General features: G+C 38.5%; 1 protein-coding gene across 1 annotated transcript in view; it reads right to left on the reverse strand.

Annotated features, from left to right (window-relative positions):
• The window catches only part of ADGRA3 (adhesion G protein-coupled receptor A3), a 53,543-nt gene extending 31,172 nt beyond the window's left edge, over positions 1-22,371 (reverse strand). The window contains 4 exon segments of the mRNA XM_066185545.1: positions 292-363; positions 7,006-7,077; positions 21,771-22,117; positions 22,120-22,371. Coding sequence (XP_066041642.1) covers positions 292-363; positions 7,006-7,077; positions 21,771-22,117; positions 22,120-22,371 — 743 coding nt within the window.
• Positions 22,372-23,567: the final 1,196 nt, after the last annotated feature.

Here is a 23,567-nt window from a genome sequence, read left to right on the forward strand (position 1 = left end):
TCCACCCAGCGATGTTTCAAGGCACTCAAATACAGAAAGAAAGGAATAACACAAGCAACTGTCAGAACAAGTGAGGTTGCCAAGCCACAAGCAGCGGATGTTCTTCAGTCATAAGACTGAAAGCAGACTTTGTTTCATACATATGTGTGTACATATTTAGACAGCATATATATATATATTCAACTTTTTAATATATATTAACTTTGCTTTCTAAACTTCCAGAAGACTTACTCTCTTCAAGGCGTTTTTTGTTTGTTTTGTTTACACTGACTAGCTAGATATACTACTTACAGTCTTTTCAAAGATGAAAGTCCCAGAAAAGCTCCTGGATCTATGGTACTAATAAGATTGTTCTTAAGATCCCTGTGGAGAAAAATTAAGACACAGCATTTATCATAAATTACACTTTAAACCAGAGATATTCATAAAGATACATGTGACTTGTCTCAATTTGCCTGAGAACCTCAAAAAAAAACCCACCCAAAGCCAACCCCCTCAAGAACAACCAATCAAGTCCCCCAAAAAACCCCGAACAAAGCACCTAACAAAAAACCCAACAACACATTTTTACTTTCTCTAACATAGCATCTTTCAAAATTGGATAAATCTGTATTTTAACTACAAGGATGAACAGACAAAACACATGTATTCCATTAAACATTTTATCAGTTCATATCACATGAAATGGTATAGTGTCGAATATACTTTGCCACAGTGTGAATAGGTTACAGCTATGCAGGGTGAGACACATGCTTATTGCACAGTATGGTAGGGTCTAGCACAATGTTGTCTTCCATAGCCTATCCAATTTTCAATACTTCAGTAGTGCCCAACATCTACCAAGAAAAGCAAAATGTGATCTTAAAAATACAGCAAAGACCCAACACTGAAAATCTCCACTTATGTTGTTGGCACAAAAACAAAGCCCTAGTTGAAAATCCCAAATACAGCTGGTGAAAAAATTTCAGAGCCAACTTCTTAAGTTTCCAGAGACTATAAGGAGAAATGTAAAGTACAATTAAAATAAACTGCTTTATTAATTGTACAAGTGATGTAGGAGTTTTAACTCCTAACTTGAGATATTCTGCAGATTCAGCTTAATTTCAAAGGTCACAGCAGCTAACAGCACCTATACAGTTTTGAACAAACTATCACTGCACAAATGCTAAAATTACTTCCACCTCCCTAGTAACACTAGGTTTTTACTTTACTACTATCTGAAACTTCACAGGTGCGCAATACTATATGTAAAGCTTCTTACTCCTTGATAATATCCAAACATTCTACATTTGAAAAGAAAAATAGTACTTTCATTCAAAAGTGTTTGAATTTGCAAGAGTATAAAAATATCTTCTACATCTACCACAACATTAACAATCCTGCCTGAAAGAGAACTGTACAAGAGGATTACATCTACCATCACATAGATATACATGAGTAAAAATATAATTCATCCCAAGATTTCACAACAGCATTTTCTGTAGACAGATTAACAAAACCTGGTACAACAGACAGTGCCATAGCACATGGATCACACTTGAATGCTCTACCTAAATATTTTAAATACTTGAAATACGTTTAAATCACCTTGCCTTAAATAAATTTTCATATACACACTTATCTCAACTTTATTTTCTTCCCTTGCTATGGTGGCAGAAACTGCCAAGTACTTCCAGTGCAGCAGTATCAGGAGCCTGAAGAACTGGCTCTTCCAGCAGGCGTATCAACACCATGGTATACCAGACCATGACAAATCTGAGCCTAATGAAAGATAATCATCACTCATTTACCATCAGTCTTTGAAGTAGGGAAGAAAAATTACACTTACTGTTCATATTTCAAATTTTGATTTAAAATCATGTAACTCCCACTTAAAATCACACTGTTGAAACCACTGAGGGAGAAAAACGTTGACAACATGCCTTGGAAATCCACTAGTCTAGACTATCAGGGATCTTTAATTTCACTCCATAAATTCAAAGAGCTGATACAGCTCTTTGATAAATCCACTGGAATGGATTCATATCAATGAATGTTCAAAGTGTTAAGACTTTTCTCAACCTGCAACCACAACAGCTGAGAAGTCTCTGGTTTGGGTTTTCTACCCTTCCCAGTGGCAGTCCTTGGGTAGGCACTAGCTGTGTATCAATCTACCAATAAGTATTTGAAGAGGAAAACTGTGCAACAAGAGAGACCAAAAGATCTCAAAATTAACAGTGTTGACATGTTTAGCAGCTCTTCAGAAACAATGAAAGAGTTAATATAACACAGGCTGATACAACTACCAGGATTGTAGCATGCAGGACAGTCTTTAAATGAAGAAATTACAGTGGTGGTTAAACCAACAGACTTATTTCTCACATAAAAGGGAGGTGGGGAAGACAACCTCACTAGGGAGTTGTGTTTGGCTTTAAAGTTTTTCTTGTTTTTAACACCTATGAATACATTTATATAAACTATATTTCAGTTTTAGCAACAGGAAATTAATCATTTCAGATGTTGATTTTTCTTTGGCAAAGCTCAACCAACAAGATATATACATAGATACTTATTTGTCCAAATGGAAGAAAATCTCTCCAAAAGAAATGCAAAAAATTACTTTAGTTAGGGTAACATCTTTTATATCATAGTAACTTTATCTTCCACCTATCAAGAATCCTTCTAAAAAACAAAACAAAGAAAACAAACAAAAAACCCAAACAAAAAACCCCCAAAACAAAAAACCCATGCTCTCCAAAAAATCCCCAACCAACCTAGCAACCAAATCCCAACCCCCCCCAAAAAAAACAAACAAAACAAAAAAAAACCCACTCCCACAACAACACAAATCACAAGCCAGGCAGCAGAGCAACCTTACTTACACTGAGAATCTATTAAAAGATTCTTAATTCTCTCCTAAATCTAAATAACACTGTAAATAAGGGTACCCATGTTCATCAGTGAAGGCCACTAACAGATGTTAGGATAGTAGAAAAACCTAGGTTTCAAGGGATGTGTTGAGCTCAGTCATGTACTCTAAATTGTGGCTCAAATTACAACTAAATCAGACCAACTGCCCCACTGTCACATCCAATAAAGGCCTGAAAACCTCACAGGATGCAGATTTCACCATCACACAACTCTGTTTAACCGTTCTCATGACAGAAGATTCTGTTGTGTCAAATTGGAACAGCCCTTTAGCAAAGCCATAATTAAGTGGACAAATAGCAACTCACCAACAAAAATTTTTTTGTGCCTTATGTTCTTGTTAAGATGTGAAAAGCATCTTAATGAAAGATTACTTATATTTAAATATGGTTTTCTATGTAAAAAAAACCCCTTTAACTTTATTATGCTTCGTAATGAAACATTCAAGTAGCCAGTTATGTCTGATTTAAAAGTACATATAGACATACTAAAAAATTTACCGCTTTCTGTCTCAGCACAATGAAGACTGTCTTAATTATTAATAAAGCATCCTGAAGGCACAAACAAACTATGCCTATATACACATATGACATGTATACATTAAGTCTTCTTAACTACCACTGTATAAATTACCTTTTCTTCCTTAACACTACTTGAAAATAAATGTCAGAGAGGAAACATAATAACTACCATGGACTCTTCCTATATGAAATGCTTTTCAAAATGGAAATAAAAGAAGAGCACGAGGTAAGAAATTACAGAAATAGGCTATACATTGCACACATTACACAGTCAGCCTATCCTTTCATTGGCTCTCTGGGGTGTAGATTTTATGCAGGCAAATCAAACAAATGCTTATGACAGAATTTTTACACTTCCTAGTATCATCCAAATGGTCAGGTTGGAAGGCACTACAGTGGGTCATTTGGTCCAACCTCCCTGCCACATGCAGTCATCCCAGAGCACATGGCACAGATCACATCCAGATGGTTCCTGAGTATCTCCAGCACGGAAGATACTCAAGGGCAACTTGTTCCATCTATGGTCACCTGCACAGTAAAGAAGTTCTTCCTCATGCTCAGGTGGAACTTCCTGGGCATTAGTTTCTGCCTGTTGCCTCTTGTACTGTTGCTTGGCACCGCTGAGCAGAGCCTGGCTACATCCTCCTGGCACCCTCCCTTCAGATACTGACAGACATTGTTGAGCTCCCCTCTCAGCTGTGTCTTCTTGAGGCTGGACAGGCCCAGCTCCCTCAGCCTGTCCTCATAACAGAGATGTGCCAGTCCCTTCATCATCTTTGTCACCCTCCTCTGGACCTGCTGCAGGAGCTCCATGTCTCTCTTGTACTGAGGATCCCAGAACTGGACACAGCACTCCAGATGAGCTTCACTAGGGCTGAGTAGAGGGGCAGGATCACCTCCCTCAATCTGCTGTCAGTGCTCTCCGTAATACACCCCGGGGTACCATTGGCCCTCTTGGCCACAAGGGCACTGCTGGCTCATGGACACTTGGTGTCCACCAGGAGCCCCAGGTCCTTCTCCGCAGAGCTGCTTCCCAGCAGGTCAGTGCCCAGCCTGTGCTGGTGCGTGGGGTTACTGTTCCCTGGTGCAAGATCCTCTTGCCTTTGCTGAACTTCAAATTAATATGAAAACATAATGGAGATTAAAATACTTACAGCATCTTTTTATACAGATACTTCTATTACCACTCAAGACAATTAAAATCTTTGACCTGATTACTCTTATTTGCATAGTTTTTTTTCTTGTAAGAGTAGATGTAGACATAGCTTAGTCACTTTCTACTCTAATTAACATACATTTCACTTTCCAGTAAAATTAAACTTTTATTTTGGTAAACTTTTATTTATCACCTTCTTTACAAAATAATGCATTAGCAAATTCACATTATCATAAATTAACACATCTGTAAATATTATTATTTATTAAAACTACGACTTATTATGGCTACCTGAGGCCACCATTTTTATTGCACTTCCTCACTGTTTTATTTGCTGCTTGTATGCCCCAAAACTGTATCCCTTTCAATAGTAACCGAGAAGAATTATCAAATGGGGATGAGGTCAAGTGATAACATGCTTGAGTAAAATGAGAACTTAAAGTGCAACAAGTTGCCAGCTGCAGATACCATGTCCCCAAATTTACTGGAAAAAAAAAATGACATGAACCATTTAAAATGGTTTAATTTTCATTAAAATTTTCAAGAACTAAACAGGAGTAACAATTTTAGTATGTTAACAGATGAATTATAAATTTGTCAGTATTGATTAAAATTCAATCAATTATTATGCAGATACATGTTCCTGACATAGTCATAAGGAAACAAGGAGAAACATGAGTAGTAAGACAAAATTAAAATAAGCAAAAAATGTCAAAAAAATGCAATTTTCAAGGCAAGTTATCACAATGAACATCATGAAAAAAATTTTGAAACTACTTAACATAATGTAAATGTTTATAATAGTTACTGTGACTTCCAACCGTTTTTCCTTTTACTATTGATTATCTATTTAAGTCTGAAAAACTATTTTCATTACAACAGTAGTTTCTGTCCAAGGTCACAAAATATTTAAAGAGGAAAAATTTACTATGGTTAAATATCTATGGCTTCTAAACAAGTCTTGCATGTACAAAAAGAAAAAAAAAAAGAAAATATTATCATTAATAATTAGTGTAGCACACTAGTTATTCCTCCATTTAAAATTAAGACACCTGGCCATTATTAATCTTTTGCTGATGCATTAACTCCTACAATGGTGCACAATAAAGCGTGTTCTCATTATGATGAGACTACCATACCCCCTAAAATGCTGCTATCCCAGCTCACTTTAAATGCTCAAAACATGACGCCAACCTTGCAGCCTTCTCTTCCTTTTCATGAAAGAGGCTATTAACCTAAAAAACCCATACAAATGACAGGAGTCAAATGGAAGAAATCTGCATTCTTATGATTTTAAAGAAAATTAGGATTTGGATTCATGAGAAAAAACTTAAATCATTATCTCAAATTAACTAGAGTTTCAAGTATTTCCTGTCTGAAAACTGTAACGAGTTTCAACAAACAACAACCATCAGCAGATGCCTTTATTACCTAAGCAAATGCCATGACTGCTGATAACCTTGCTTCTTTGGCACAGCAACTTACTTCTACAATAAAGCTCATCTGCCAGTGAAAAGATGCTTTCTTCTGGTATGTGGGAGAGGGAATGGTAGAAGTGTTTGAATTTATTTAGGTCAGGTGACTAGGATTAGCGCCTTTGAGTTTTAGAGGAAGAATAAAATACTTTTAATCCCCTGAAGCCAAAAGTCGTTTGGAACTCTTCCTAGATGCTGTGAGATGATTATGAAACTGGCTACTTTCCCAGTCAAATGGCCTAGAAAAATCCTTATCTCTAAAGTTTATGCTTGCTCCCAGGTAGATCAACCTGCCAATCCCGACTACCAGCTGGAAAAAAGCTGACTCTAAGAGAAGCTACAATGCTGCTTCTTATCTCATAGGCAATGTATAAGGGAAAGTGAAAACGGGAGGCAAAAGATATCAAAGAAGTTACTCCCATCAGACTCACTCCCACCCCCTGTACATTCGGCATGTACCAAAGCTGTGAAGTAAGCAGTAAAACTCCTAAATAAACGTCAACAACAAATCTTTAATAAATCCACTCTCTCTTAGGGGTTCTAATACATCTGCTTCCCCTGCAAATATACTTTGCAACTGTTCAACAAATGGCTTGACACTTAAGAAATTAAAGAAGTAATTTTCTTTACAACATAGTGTTTGCATAATGAAACAACCAACAAAGCAAACCTAGCCATCATGGCATTCTAGTAAACTTCCCACTGAAACTGCTCTCTCACCTGCAGGTGAGATTATCCCTTTTGCAGTTACATGCCATTCATACTATTGAATAATTCATTCATTCATATTAAGAGAACACTTAGCTATGTTAACTCCTCAGTCACAAAAAATACACCAAAATAAAGAACAGATCCCTTATTTAAGACGCTCTGTTCTCAGAAGTATTAATGAAACAGTGTATCACTTAATTTTGAAAGTGAAAATAACTTTTCAAGAAGTACTCACAGTCTTTCAAGAAGGTGCAATCCAGAGAAGGAACCATTCTTCAGCTCTGTTATTTTATTGTTACTCAAAATCCTGTAAACAAAACCAATCAAGAAAAATGTATTATAAGGCTGGTAACAAAATTTTTTGCTGCAGCTTACACCTCTTTGTAACCCTTTTTAACACCCTGTGTATCAAACTACAATACCTAGCTCATTGTCTTGAGGTGTACGCAGCAGCACTGCTTAAATATTATGAAGGAGAAAAAGAAGATTTTGTATGTCATCCGTTTTAAGTACCATGCAAGCTTACATATATAACATCTAAAAGGAAATACACCCATCTAGGATTATCCTAATAAAACCCCAGAACTCGTGCAGTAGAAATTAAGTATTGAAGAACCAAACAGTACATTCGGCATTCTTGTCTTCTGTACCCATTTTGGTTTTCCAAACTAAACAGCGTACTGCCTGCTTTCCATCTCCTCTGCTGCCCTTTTTAGCCACGCACACACACTTCCCCCAGACTGTACTACCTTTCCCAGCCATCCTTCACACATTCACCCTACTCCTCAATGCAATCTTTTTAAAACATCTGCAAATAAGCTCAGAAAGCACTCATATATCCTTCTCTTAAAGGACAATACAACCACAAATTCCTTCTTCCATTGAAATAACTGGATCAGGCCTATCTTGCCAAGCACCCTTATCCTCCAATCACAGCCATCTGCACAGATCACAGCAGATAGTAATTATTCTCAAGGTAGGAAATTCTTTGTATAGCTGGTATTTCCTTACTTAGAACGACCTGCTTTCTATACAACCACACAGTTCTCTGTTGGAAAAAAATACTAAAAAAACCACAAAACACACCAAACAACATTAACAACCAAAAAAACCCCCAAACCTATTTTCTTTTTGAATCATGTCAACTTTTGGCATCCACAATACCCCTTACGAAGGGTTTGCAGTACAATGCTCCATTCCATAAAAAATTGCTTCATTTCACTTGTTTTGAAAACATCTCCTGCCAGCTTTATTTAATGTTCCCCACTTCTAAACAGTGAGACATGCAGTAATCAATCCACTTACACTTTTTTTACCATGTGCAATTATGTACAAAACTAGATGTCACTTTGCATAGGAAAAATCCATGCTTTACTTAATTATTCTTTACACAAAAGTCATTTGGGCCACCTTAATAATTTCTGACTTCTTTCCAGCTTTATTACACTAAAAAAATTGTGAGGTAAGACCACCAGAAATGAAATAGTACTCGACACACAGACAAGTCACAAATCTACATACTGGAATAATGATGTTCTGTTTCCTACAATTTCCCTAGCAATTTCTAGCATATAATCTGCCTTTATCGCTTGTGCTAAGAATTTATGATTTCTGGTCAGCTCAATGCCCATCATCTTATATAAGACAGGAGTGGTTTTGTCCCCGGTACATTTTTCATTTTTTACAATGTGCTGCTGCTGCCATTTTATTGCCCAATTACTTTTACAAACTTCTTCCAAAATTCTTCACTTTATCCTCATCCTTATTACATCAATCAACTCACTCAACTATGTCAAGCCCTCACTCACACTGTTTTACAGGTCATTAGGTAATAAGTTGTGCGTTACAGGTCTCTTTGACTCCACTCCACTGAGAACGATTTACTTCCACACCCTCTTCCTATCCTTTAGCAACTCAGCTGCTGATCTGATGACCCTCCATTTAAGACTGACGTACTTTTTTCATCAAATGCATCAAATGCCTTTGGCAAGGATCAGACACACCTTTTAGAAAAGCATGTTTCATTACAACAGCTGGATCAACCATGTAAATATTTTGCTGATTCTGAAGAACTCCAAAGGACTGTGGGGAAGAGCTTCTCATTACCTAAGATGTAAATTTTCCATTGTACCTTTATCTTTATCCAGGTATCCAATATATTTATTATAAATTCTACTGATTTGCTCAACACAAACATCAGACTTGGAACCATGAGGATGGTAATGCACTTATAAAAATGAACATTTGCCAACCTCCAGCCCTCAAAAATCATGTTCATTCCAAGCAAGACTTCAGAAATTTCATCCCGAGTTTTTCTAAAAGCTCTTCAGTCACGCCATCGTGTCTTGGAAATTTATTCATTCTGTCAGATTGTTCCACAACTTCTGCTACAGTCACTTCAATTTCAGACAGATCCTCTATCAAATGCATCCTTCATATCCAACATGTCCCCACACTTCCTCACCTACACCAATTACATCTTCAGGTTGGATAGCTACTTCTGCACTTAAAGGTTCCCCTATGGGATTTTTTTCCAGTCCACTACATCTTTCAGATGTCCTTTACAACAGCCATAAACCAAACACCTCCCCCCCCCCCCCCCCCCGCACATCCCCCTCTTTCCTCCAGTGCATAAAATTTACTGTGTAACGACAAGGATTAATACTTCAAAATACACAATAAATAAGACAAAACTAAAATATAGATATAGCAATCTATAAAAACAGCATCATTTTGACACAACTGTATATTACATTACATAATTTTCTTCTCCAGGTTTTTCAAGGATTACCTTAAGTCTCTGTAGTTTAGACAAACACTGAACAGGCATTTTTTGTCTTAAAGTTCTGGCTCTGACTCCATCTCTCTCTCCCATTTCACATACACAAAGTCAAGACAGCTGAACAAACTGTTTGAAAATCCTTTCATTTCCAGCCTGATGGTAGGAAGGTTTGAAAATTCTTGAAGTTAACCTTGAATCATTCAACAAAAGCAACAAGTTCTGATGCTAAGATGAGGAGATTCCATTCCTTCTTCTCCACCTTCCAATCACACCATCTATTTCTGCAGCTCATCCCAAGTCATCCCTGGTGCTCATTGCTACACAAGCTGCAAGTGTTAAACTACACATTTATCCAGGGCATCTCCCAGGAGATTTATTTATATGTCAACTACACAAGCGTGATCAACCAAGTATTCGACACAGCTGGATAATACCGGACAAAGACTGATCACAGGAGCGCTGGAAAGGAAGAAGGGGAAAAAATACTTAGAAGGATACTGAGAAATTGCTACTGTATTGCTATAATGCCTGTAACATCTACTAGAGAGTCAGTTAAGAGCATTTGCTCTTGTTAAAATACAGTTCTGTAGTCCAATACAGTAAGCTACCTCACAAAAAGAAAATAAGGAAAATTTTCCCTTGGCTGCAGCTGTGATAATGTAGATGAGCAAATGAAACAGTGCTGGTTTTTAAAAACACAGGTAGAAACCAAGGAAGCCCAGATACTCTTAAAAGATGTACATGTATTTCAATTAATCTTTCCATCAAGAATGGCACAACATTCAACACAAAACCAGTATACACATAAGTTTGGTGGCAATAATAATCATCATCTACAAACTGGAATGGCCACAAAACTAGTAAAATTTAACCTGAACCATTAAAATTACACATAGTCTTTGAAACTACTTCCCCTTCTACCCAAAGAGAAAAAGGTTTCCAGCTAAATAGTAAGTATTATTTGTAAAAATGATAGGTACTGGATACATTCAAGAAACCAAATAAAGTACACCTTTACTTCAACATCCTTCCTGGTTTCAGAAATGTATGCATGAAGAAAAACAGTAATAATATATAAAGAAGTAAATGAGGGAGCTTATGAAAAAATCATTAACAGTTAATGCAAACTGAACATAAGGCATAACAGCAGCAGCAAGAAAAAAAAAAACCATACCAATTCCAGACTTCTGGAGAAACTAAGGAAAAAAACGCCATGATGTTCACAAGCAAATGTTGATCTAAGTCAACACAAGCAAGCAAATTACAATCCTTGGCAGCACAGAAATTAACTTGTATCTTAGTTACAATTTACTACATCTTAAGATTTACTGATTTACCTGTATTTTTTCCAGAAGAAGGAAGTTATTCAAAATGGAGCCAAAACCACTTCAATAGTAGCTATAACTGACTGAACTAAATTTAAATTAAATAAAAATAACAGTTCTGTAAGAAAAAAAAAAGTTTTCTGACACTGCCCGTAAAATAACAGGCCTAATGTAGATGCCTTTGAATATCTGGGTACAAGGTAAATTTCTCTCTTGAGTGTGATTTACAAATTACAGTCAGACTGATTTAGTATTTTCTCTGCAGAGGCTGTTAGTTGCTCAACCATAAAGGTTTAGTGCAATCAATGATAGATTTTACAACACTCCATATAACCTAAAACACTTCATCACCAAAAAATGTTGTGCAATCTTAAAAAAATGCAGTTTAAAACTTGCTATTAATATATAGTCTATACATTATTTGAAGTATTAAGAGATGTGACACGAGAAGACAAAACATAATAAAGCATTCACCTCGAAGTAGATGTTTTATAGTCACTTTCACGGTTTCTGTGCATTAATGTACGAAATGATGGACTATTATGTACCACTTAGGCAGAGGGTATTATTTGTGATCAATAATAACTCTAAGTTACTAGTTTAAGACCATAATTTTTCCAAAGAGGCAAGTAATTCTGAAAATACACTAACTTTTCCATCATTAAGAAGTCTAAAGAGAAAACAGAAGAGAGCTACCATTGAGATGAGAGCTGCACTCATCACCATCTCATTCAGCTCTTTAACAAATGACTTTGAAACATAAATGGTATCACTGAAGATTTCATAAAGGGGTTTCCACAGCCCAACATCACTGTTGCTCCGTATTTCCTATGAGCTCCATATGAGACTTTTATTTTCTTTTCTTTTAAATAATCAACAACACCTGATTGGAACAAACACATTTTGCACGTCCTACATTATTTATCAGAAAATAAAATACAGAACTAATGCAGGCAATGATAGTTCCCTGTATTAAAAAAAAATATGGCCATGGGAATTAACACAAAAAAACCTGGAGGAACAAGCAGCTGAAAAGTAGGTTCTAGAAAGAATTATGGACATCTCAAGCCACCTTACAGGAAAGCATTTCCCTCTTCCTCTGAGTAGAAGAGCTGTAGAGAGACCAAGAGGTGATCTGAAACAATGGACCTCAAGAAAAGAAACTACCAATCCCCTTATTTTCCCCCAACTCTCCCCAGCTTTTCACTTATTCAAAGAACACTGCTGAAATGTTTCTTTGTTGAATATAGCTAGGATCAAAAAGCCCATTTTCCATTTTGCTGCATAAACTGGCAGACAACTCTGGCAAAACTGAAAAGAAACTCAACTATGACTCTTAACTTATTGGAGAGACCTTTAGCAGTACAAGCCCAGCATGCAAGACATAAATGCAGTCCATCCCAAAGTCGGTCCTTTGCACTATGAGGAATTTAAGCAATAGATACTAAAGATGATGTACTAACTTTTCTTTCTCATAGAGGGGGGGGAAAGTAATGGCTGGATCCATTTTTACCATTAGAATGAGGTAATAAGCACTATGTAGAAAAAGTTTTGTTCTGTGAAATAATTTTGGCTTGTCAGCTCTAAAACAACTATCGCTAAGAGAGCAGTCAACTAGACAGTGATTCACAATGCATCTCCTAACATCACCGATGAATCCTAACCCAGAGGATATTATTAAAACACACACACACATCCATTAACACTATTACTGAATAGTCAAAATGGCCACCAAAAAGCCTGAATGAAGCCTGGGCAGCAGTGTAACTGTTGGCTGAACGCTGAAGTAGCTTCCAAGACACATTTTTAAAGACTCAAATGGAGAGCCAGGAAATAGATAATAAATCAGATCAATTCATGGTGACTGCATACTCTAAGAACTGGGAAAGTGGCCACCAGCAAAAGTCAGATTAAAATAACCATCTGCTAACAACCAAGAAAAATGCTTTCTGCTGAAAGTCATGAACATGGAAAAAGAAAAACATTTCTCAAAGTTTATCCTGTAGAAACTGCAATTTAAGAAGGATATAAACCCAGTATTTTTCAACAGTTAGTGTTTTGCCTTCTAGTGAGTTACTGGTGTCAAAGGGAAAAACTTAGACTGAACACAACACAAACAGTACTTGCTTAAAAGTAACTGAAATGAAAGCACTCCCTAAGTTTTATACAGAGAAAGAACTATGAATCATTCCAAAACTCTAACAAAAGGAGACAGTATTTTCCAATTCAACAAAAACATTATAATTGAGGAAGCTTAGCAATGAAACATTTGCAAAATAGAAGTTTGCAACAGATAGATTTCCTGCAATATTTCATTATTATGCATACTAAACAATATTAAAATTGTAAACTAAACCTCTCAGAAGTAATGAAATTACAGAATTAAAACTGCATCTATTTATACTGCTCCATTTTTAATTGGTAATGTGCTAAATTTATATAATCTAATGAAGAATTTTTATTTTTCCTACACAATCCCTGGATCATTCAAGCAGCGATGCTCACTATGTAGTGCCATTAAAGAATTTTTTTCTTGATATTCAGCATGCAGCAACATACTTTATTTATTGCTTTTCATTAAAAACAAATTGTTCTTAAGGACAGAAATTATTTCTAGTGAAATACAGCACCAATCACTGGAGCAACACAGCAAGTTTTCAAAGTAAAAGTCCAAATAAAAATCACCTTAGAAAAGGACAGAACTAAGGGGCAAAATAGAATGCAGGAATGAGTAGCAGTGTTACTGAAAATAATACTAATTTCAACATAAATTCTTGTGAAATTACAAAATTACCAACCAAACTTTTCTTTCTTTTTTGTACTTATCCCAGATTCAAAAGCCTACCAAAGAGAAAATTGAGAGGGCACAGCTACTCCCGATTTCTTCCAACACTAACTCTGTGTTGCCATTTCTAATGCAATTAAAAAGCACTGGAAGTCTAACCTTTGTGACCACTTCGTTCTAGGAAGCTTCCTCCAAGTTCTTTCCCTCCTGGATCTATCTGTAGCACCTGCATTACTTTAAGATATCATGATCAACTTTTTCTGTAATAACTGTCTTGTTTCACTACCTTCAGCTCTCTCCTGATCTTCCCACTTAGCTACCAGGTGTATACTTTTTTAGGATTCACACTGATTTGCAGTTCAGTGCCAGTTTACCTGACCCCAAAAACTCCACACATACAGGCACAAAAGTAACTTGCTTCACACAAAACACTGCACACAAATGCCTTGCCAGCCACTCCTAACTTCAGCTGCTATAGCAAATAAATTAATAAATTCTCTGTGTCATATCACAGTAGTACTAACTAGAGCATAGACTGTCACACCCAGTCTCACACATATTCACATTTCCTATCAGGTATACCTGCTCTCTAGAAAGTGCTTTGTCTAGACACGTTAACAAGCACTTCCTGTCAGCTGCTGGCACACAAAGGTACATTTACAAAAATTTATATCCTAATCCTACAGAAGTAAACAGTTTTTAGATAGCTTAGCTCCCTGAACTGACTAGGCATGGAGCCAGACAAATGCTAGTACTGCAGCCAGGGAGGGGAGGGAAAAAACCCACAAACATCCACACAGCGACAGACTGGGAGGTGAAGGTATGAACACACCAGCTCCAGTTTAGGCTACAGTTTTACCGACAGCTGGATGCTGATGCAACATCCCCCACTCAGAGGGTGAAATCTTCTCTCCTCAGCCCTTGCTTCCCTGTGTCAGAAGCAGGAAAGGAGGGTTGAAGGGGATCTCCAGCACATCATAACTCAGGTCTCCACTACCCATAGAAACATCAACAAGCCCATCAGCACACGAATTTGAGAATTGCTTTAAATTCCTGTTAACACCAGAGGCTGTTATCCTAAAACAACAGTTCGAGTACCGGAATAAGTTGTCCGGAATGTCCGACAGACACTTTTAGAAACCTAAGTGTAACTTGCAAAAACTCCGCCTGATACTAAGTTTCAAGGTCAAACACACTCTATAACAACATGGGCGAACTAATAAGGAGCTCTTGTATCTCACAGAAATAGTTCAGGTGGAAAATAGCCCATCATGTTGAGAGCACCAAAAGAACTTTCCTGGACTGCGTTATACCACTGCCATTCCTTATATGACCCATCTTTTTCTTACTGGCATAGAGACGTTAATCCTGTCTATAGTGATTTTGGGGGTAGTTGCTGAATTTCCAAGAAACCTGCTGATCTCACATCAAGCCAGTTTACACTCAGCCTTCAGTACCTTATTTGCTCTGCCTTCATTCCCTCTTAGGTTTTCTGGTTTCCCACCTCCATAAGCGACATATCCACTCAAAGAAACCCACACTTCCATCCCAACTCCCAGCAACAGCCTCTGCCTCTTAATCCAATCTTCCTGCATTTATTCACTCTGTATCTAGACTGTAACCTCTCCTGAAGCACCTTCTTTCCCTAGATTGAAGTGATGTAGCAGAGAGCACAGACTGTAGTCTTACACAAAGCACCACCTGAAGACAGCACTGCCCTCAGCCACCTGGAGTCTGGATGAATCCTGGAACACACTGCCCACTGCAGACACAATAGGGGAATCAAGGTGCCTATTTCTTAAATGCCTTTAATCAGTCTGCATTAATTATGTTTGGGTTTCATCCTTCCCTAAAAAAGCTCTTGGTCTGTCTTAAGCTCAAGCTCCCACTCCAGAAGTGAAAACTCTGCAGCCCAGCCAAACCTGGTCGACCAGCTTGGATCACACACACAAGCAAAGCAGGTGGTCTGCTCCCTGGGGACCTGAGAGGTCTGCACTGCAGTGCACTGGCATCTGACTTGCTCCAGGGCAGCCTGGAGATGTGCATGACAGCGCTGTACCGCACCACTGGACATGCCCTGCCGCAGTGCACGAGGAGAAGCCGCAACACAGTGATCCACATAAACAGTAATTAAGACAGGATATGATCTCTAGCACTCCAGAGCAACAAGACATTGCAGTTTTCACTGTGAAACACCCAAACAGTGAGTACAAGGTGAAAATTAAATTCTCAGCTTTTTGCTATGTAAAGACTAGAGACATTTAATAGATTATATAGTATTTTTTAAAATAAATTTAAAATTCATTATTTTTCTCAATACAGAAAGCAAAACTCACAAAAATATGCTTCATGTGACATTCTTAAATTAAACAGTTTATTATCACCGACAAAAAGAAATTATTAACTCTTTTTAATCTTTATGGATTAACTAGTAGTACAAAAATGCATTTAAATTGAATATATCCAAAAACTATAGACTGCAATGGTGAAGATAGACTATATAAGGCAGTAATGACAAATCCATGAACCTGCAACATATCTGGCCCAGACAAAGTACATATGGGAACCATTCAATTCTGAAAAATCTAAACTTGCAGCTCCACAGTTGCTTTAAATTACAAAAATAACCTCTGAAACATGAGCAAACTGCAGGCAATGAGACATAAGAAGTTATTCGTTCTTCATCACTGCAGCACAAATTCTAGTTCAATCCTTTTACTCCTGGCATTAAATTAAAATAAAAATTTTAGTATTTTGCAGTTCTGAAGCAAACCCAGGAATACTACTGATCAATAAAAGACAACAATAAAATAAAAAAGTATTAATTGTGAAGATTAAAATCTGTCTTCCTGAGGCTAGAAACACATTCAACATTTAAGAGTCACTTTAGGGCTAATTTAAGGGCTAATGAACACAAGAAGAGCATTGCTTATATGGGTATCTTCTTAGGAACAAAGGTATTGGGCAATTTTACAATAATATGGCAGCTCTGAGAATTAAAAAAAGTTCCACTACAAAAACTTAAATTTGCTCTCTAGAATTTTGCAGCACTTTAACTCTGTCCTTCTCCCTTATTTTCAACTCAACAGTAAGCAATACACAGTTCTGATGCAAAACCTGAGCCCCAGGCTTGTAACAACTGCTACAGTTGTATCTATGGTCCAGAAGCTATATTTCTAATTATCTCACGTATTTCATCAAAAGTACAATCATCTATCTCATGGTGAAAGACACATAAAAGAATTTAAAAATGCTTATACAGAAGAGGAATTTTTTTATTAAAAAGAAGTATGAATCAATACAATAACTGAACACAAGAATGCAGGAAGACTATTGCCAGTTACAAAACCACCATGTATGTTAAAGTCATTAATGCAGCACTTCATGAAATAGGAAAACACTATTCAGTCTTGACAGTGTATCCCAGTGGACACATACAAACCATGTAACATGATGTCTTCCAAAGCTGAATAATTTTTCACATAAAACTAAATATTGCAATTTAGAAGAAAACACTGTTCATATTAGGACATTTTTTTTTTCATATCAGAATTTTCCTGCAATACTCAAATATATACAAAAGTGTACACAATAAGAGAATACTACACACACTCAGTATCCTATAACAAGCTCACAGCCATGAACCTATGTTGGAAAAGTACATACAGAAAAACAAGAAATTGGTTATTTTCTCAACAAGATAAAAGACAAAAAAAAATCTGATAGAAGTATAGAACACAAGCCTATCAGTAAATGACACACTAAAGATTTTTACAAGTCAGATGTCACTGATAAAAGGGCATGTACATGTACTTGTGAATTACTACATTGTGGCTGTTGTTCTCAGGTACTATCAGGTACTGCCTCGTGTTCATAAGAAAGATGCATTTTGCATAGCCTGTGTATCCACTGGTCAAACAAAATTTGAAATCTTAATGGGGATTAGTACCTTGTACCTTCAAAAATGTTGCCACTGCCTAAATTATTAGTACTGAGCACTTCAATAGTCTAAAATTGACTATTCAAATTAAAAAAAAAAACCCAACAAAACAAAAAGAAAACAAAAAACCCCCCCAAAAACCCCAAAAAAACAACCAAACAAAAAAAAACCAAACAAAAAATACCCCACAAAAAAAACAAACAAAAAAAGCGCCCAAGCAACAATACAAAACAAACCAAAAACACCAAACCAAGAGCAATCAAGAGTACCATCAAGTTAGTAAATAGAAATTTACTTTAAAAGAAGCAAACTTCCACAGAGGACATTTACATTACACGACTCAGATAATTACAATGTAATCACACATTGCAATTCAAGTGGCTTCTTCCAATATCAGTGACATTTTGCTTTGAAATTTCTGAAATTTAAATTTGTGTCATCAATGGAAAAATTGCACAGATATTTGGAAGTCCAAGTATGTGTATGAGCTTCTTAATGGATGTAGTTTGATGTGATTTATTTAGGAGCTGAACGAAAATTGTAACATTATAAGATGTTTCCTAACAGCAACCCAATTAAACGTATCTTTGAAAAGCTCTGAACATTAACCCAGGCAAAGCTCTGGCTTGTAAATCCTAAAGCTTTTTTAAGTGCAAACACTGATACTCCGATGCTCCTGTGAGGATATGTGCTTAAGCGAAGTTGTTTGCAGAGCAGTAAGACTCCTGATTCAGAAATGCAATTCTTTACTGCATAATTTGCTTTTCCTTTGTTTATTTAGATTCCTGTTCTAATAACATATGTAACAAGGAAATAATATTCTCAACAAATAATAAACTTCATGGGCTTGTCTTCAGGAGACTTACACATCCTCTTCCAAAAAACAAAGTAATGGCTAATAGCCAACAAGTTCAAACAAATATCCACCATCATCATTTGAGTTTGCACCAGGAAACACAACTGCAACAGATATTTTAACTCAGACTTCTATTACAAGAGTACAGTGCATTCCTCACTTAAATGTGCAAGATGGCAATGACTTCAATATCTACTGAAATAAAGAACATGGCAGACAAACCACAGTTACAATCACCCTGTTTTGCTATCTTGAAACCAAAAGCATCTCATCTGTCTGCTTAACCTACAAAGGTCAAAGTCATCGATGGTGTTCATGTACATACACCCTTCACTCGCATCCAAATCAGATGTTATTATATAATGCTAGGAAAGAAATCCCTACCTTAGCTATAAATGAACTTGAATTCACCTTGCAATTTGACCTAAATGTCCCATAAAGTAACAGCCAGTTTTACCTCCATCGTAAAGGAAAACCAATTTACATTACTGCCAGAAATCCTACACGTTACTTATTCTTCCACAAACATGTTTCCATACTTTAATACTCCTCTTTCCGTGTCTGCTTTTCTTCCTCAATCATGAAATAACCACTTCTGCTTCACTTCCTTACTTTATCTCTTATCAGGTGAAATTAAATTAGGAATATTTTTTTCTGAAAGGTAACTGAAGATTCCCACCATACTGACCTAAATTACTGGGACAATAACATGTCTCGTGGCAAACACAGCCCAAAGCATTTTGTAAATTAAGTGAGCTTGCCCAACTTGTATCATCATTAACCACTACCTACAATGGTGTGCAAGAATGAAGGAACCTGGCCAGCATCCTCCAATGCTACTCGCTTACTCTAATTTCCACTATTTCTCTTATTTTCTCACTTTTTAGAGACTCTTGTACTCAGAAGTATTTCACTGGGAAAAAAGAAATGGTAAATGTTAAAGGGGTGGTAGCTAATCTACTGAAAATCTAGGAGCTTGACGACTGAGAAGGAAGAAATTAGTCTTTCCAAATCTGGAAATATTTGCATCATTCCTAACTCATTTAAAAAACTAGAAGTTTTATAAAACTTGTACTGTCATTGTATTTAAAACCAGTTTGTGCAAAATAGAGTTAACATAAAAGAAAATTAACTGAATTAAAATGCAGCTATACACAACAGTGTATATGCAGATATACACAACAGTGATCTATTTTCAGCTACATATCTCTGCAGCCATCCAATAATGCAAAAAGATCTAATGGAATTAGTACTTAGCTTAATAAATGAATCCCACAAGAATAAAGATTCAAGATAACTCAGGGCAGTTTGACTCTAATCAGACAACTATTCACCACGTACTGCAATTTTAGGTATAAGACTGGGGGGAAAAAAACGTCATTTTTGGCAAAAGATTAGGTAACAATTAATCCAGGCACTACTAATCAAGATGTTAGTGAAGTGGCATTGGGCAACAAACCCCACAGATCACCAACACTTTCTATCTATGTTAACATTGATTTGATAATAATAATTTAAAAAAAAACAAAAACAAAAAAACCCCACAAAACCTCTGAGAGAATGGAAAGCCATGCCTCAAGAGTGAACAAACATGCAAGATTCTGAACCTGAACACAACAGTTAGGGTCCACTCTCTTGGAAAAAGGAGGTCACTGGTTTAATAATCCTTGCCTTACATTTAAGCAAAAATTTGAAGCATACATTCATTAAATTGTATCAACACAGTTATGGTATTTCCTACAAATAACAATGAAAAAATGACATTTTTTTTGTGTCTATGAACAAGTTCAAACCAGAAAATAAAGGTTTCAGAAGTTATGAACTTCAAAAGGTGGTTAATTGAAAGCTACTAATTAGCATATGGAGATATGCTCTAGATACTGAAACAGTATGAAAATCAAGATGAACCACTCTTCCACAATATTGTCACTGCAATGATGACCAAGGATCCACTCCCAGCAAGGCTGCTGTGTTTGGTATCTGCTTGCCTTTCACAGCAATCATAGCTGTCATTCAAGTGTTTTGAACCAAAACAACCCCACAGTGAACTTCAGCATACCACCCATACTAACATCTTCTTATATCAAAATTTTTATGGATAGTACCATACTCGTAACATTTAATCAGCTGCAAAGCATCTGAGGCTAACAAAGACTAAAAGATATTTGCTCATCAAACTACTGTCACTTCTATTTTTGCCTTGTTTTCTACTTCAGAAACTTCACATAGGGATATCTATAATCATTTCTCACAAGTAATTTAAAAATATTGTCTGAACCCCTGCAGACTTTCAAATAAGAACAACTACTTTAGCCTTATTCAGCTCCCATTTTTCACTTTCCCTTTTCTCACGGGTCCAGGTCCATGCATCTGCTGGGTTCACAACTCACTAAGACTTCTAGAAGAACACCCTTGGTGTTTCAGTGCTGTCAGCATTCACAAAAGCAGCAGACTGTTGTTCTCATGACAGCACATTCTGTACTTTTTAAACTCTGCATTACTGGTAGATCTTTCAAACCTGTGATTTCCAGCTAAGTAGATAAATATCTCAAACTAGATCCCATATTTCAGTTGCTTTTAATTGAACTTTCTTGCACACTTCTTGGTTGCACTTGAGTCTTGCCATGGCAAAATAAGCCAATAAGCACAATAAGCCTCTCTACAGAAAGGGCAACGATTCCACCTTTGGGATCATCCACTGATGAGATCCAGTGCTGAGTGATCTTGCTCATGGCCAGAGGGACTGGACCAACTGATCTGGAGATCTCCCTTCCCATCCAAACCATTCTATGAACTTCTTCGCCAGAGTGATCCGGTAATGTCTCAGGAAAGAAAACAACTTGCAAAGCCTCTCTTTACATGTGCACACTTATGTCTATGTAAGTGGCAACACATTTTTTACTTTGGATTAAGTTGCATATCCTGTTTGAAACTTGTTATTCAAATGGCTAAGCAGGGATTGCCTCCGCACAAAAACAGCCCGCCTACTGAAGGATGAAGGAAGGAGAGTTGAGGATGCTGTTCCCCTGGGTGAGTGGAGGCGCGGGAGGAGCTCCACGGGACCGTGCCTCCCCACCGGTGAGTTACGGGACACTTCGCCCCCTTCTAAAATTACCATCCCGGGTACCTACCGGAAAACACGAAAAGTACATCCGCTCCCAGAGCTTTCTCCAATAGTAGAGGGGAGTCACCCACTCTCTCACTGCCCCCCCGCCTCACCCTATTTTACTTCAAACCGGCGCTCCCACTCCCCCTCCGCCCCGTCCACGTCGCACCGAGGCTGCCCACCCCCCACGCGGGGACGGTACTCACAGGGTGACCGTCCGGTTGGGCAACGCCTCGGGCGGCAGGACCTGAGCGAGCTCCAGGTTGCTACAAACTACCTTGACCTCCGCCGGGCCGCCGGCCGCCGCTTTGCCGGCGCTCTTGGGACGCCCGTCGTACTTACAGCCCGGAGGCAGCGCGGCACCGCCGCCGCCCAGCACGGCCAGCAGCAGCAGCGCGGGCAGGAGCCGCGCCGGGCGGCGGCGGCGGCGGCGGCGGCGCGGCGGGCGGCAGAGAGCGCGGGGGCCCGGGGGCAGCATGGCGGGGCCGTGCAGGACCCTGCTCCGCTCCTCCCGGCGACGGACGGGCCGGGCGGGAGAGGCCGGAGGGAAGGAGGGAGGGAAGGGGACTCCGGTCCGCCCTGGCCTAGCCCCGCGGGGGCGGTGCCGCCGCCATGCGGTGCCGCGGGAGCGGCGGGCGGACGGGCGGGCGCCGTGGCGGCCGCGGCCGGCTTTGTGTGGCGCGGGTCGGGCCGAGCGCGGCGGCAGCAGCGCCGCCTCTCGCCGGGGCCGGACCCCGCGGCACCGAGCGCGCCCGCCGGGCCGCGGGCCCTCTGCGCAAGCGCGGCGGCGGCTGTGCCCCCGCGCATGCGCGGGGCCGGGCGGGGGCCGCGGCCGGGGGCGCCGAGCCCGGGGAGCGTCTGCACCGCCCGTTCCCTCAGGGGCGCGGGCTGTCGGTTCCCGTGTGCTGCACTGCCCTGGGGCGCTGGGACTCTCCGTGGGCCCTGTCCGTCTCGACAAAGCGCTTTGGTTTCCTTCTCCTCTGCTTCCATGACTTGGCTCTTGCCCTCTTACTTAAGTTCTTTAGTCTTGCAGGGGGGATTGTGCTGAATGGCTTCAAAATTCATAACGCAGAGTAAATAGTACTTATAAAACATTTCTCTTCAAATTGTCCCCGTAAAATGAGGTAACCAGTTATTCCCACTTTATAGCCAAAAGTGACTTGAATATCATTCCTCTCAACTATAAACACACACACACAAAACCCCACCTACCCACAATGTGTGTTTTCATGGTGCACTTGAAACTACTTTTCAGAGTGTAATTAGGTCATGTTCTCACATTTCTCTGTAGCCATCATAGCCAGGCACGAATACTTTTGTGCCAATGACAGCTGAAATTCTCAATATGCTCTTTGCCTCTGGTAGGTGTGAGGATAATAAAATAACTGTTACCTAGCTCTCAATCAAATTACAAGAAATGGCAGGAGCTACTTTAAAAATTTTAAGACAGATTTTGCAAAACCCAAAGGAAGTTCTGGTAACTAACCAGGAACAGTGCCACATCCTTTGAGAAGAGAACTGGCAAATGGCACCCTGCAAACTACCTGCTACAACACGGAAATGCCATTTTACAGATTGGCAGTAACAGCTGCCAAAATAAGTCTCATAAAATATCTAACTTAAGATGTCCTTGAATAATGCTGAACACTCACACTGTGACTCAGTTTTAAATGTAACCTAACAAAAGATATTGGCAAACCATTGGAATTGTGGATTGGATCAAGAGGAACAAGATTACAGTAAAAACTTCACAATCACCTTTTACTCCTACACTCTGTGTCCTTTCACAAATGAAGGTGAAACATGCTCTAAGTACTGAAATTGTTGACCAGAATGCAAAGAAGACACTGGTTCCTGAACTTTAATATGATGTTTGTGTGTCCCTGAGTCACTCAACAGGACCAACCTGATCTGGGTGAGATGTGAGGCCACTTCTACACTTGAACTAAACTAGGTCAGACACAAAATGCAAAGTTGACAATGCCTTTTTGCACTTATGCTGA

The sequence above is a fragment of the Chamaea fasciata genome, unplaced genomic scaffold (genome assembly GCF_029207755.1).
Source record: "Chamaea fasciata isolate MVZ Bird 193981 ecotype frontalis unplaced genomic scaffold, bChaFas1.0.hap1 SCAF_6, whole genome shotgun sequence".
NCBI classification, from domain to species: Eukaryota; Metazoa; Chordata; class Aves; order Passeriformes; family Sylviidae; genus Chamaea; species Chamaea fasciata.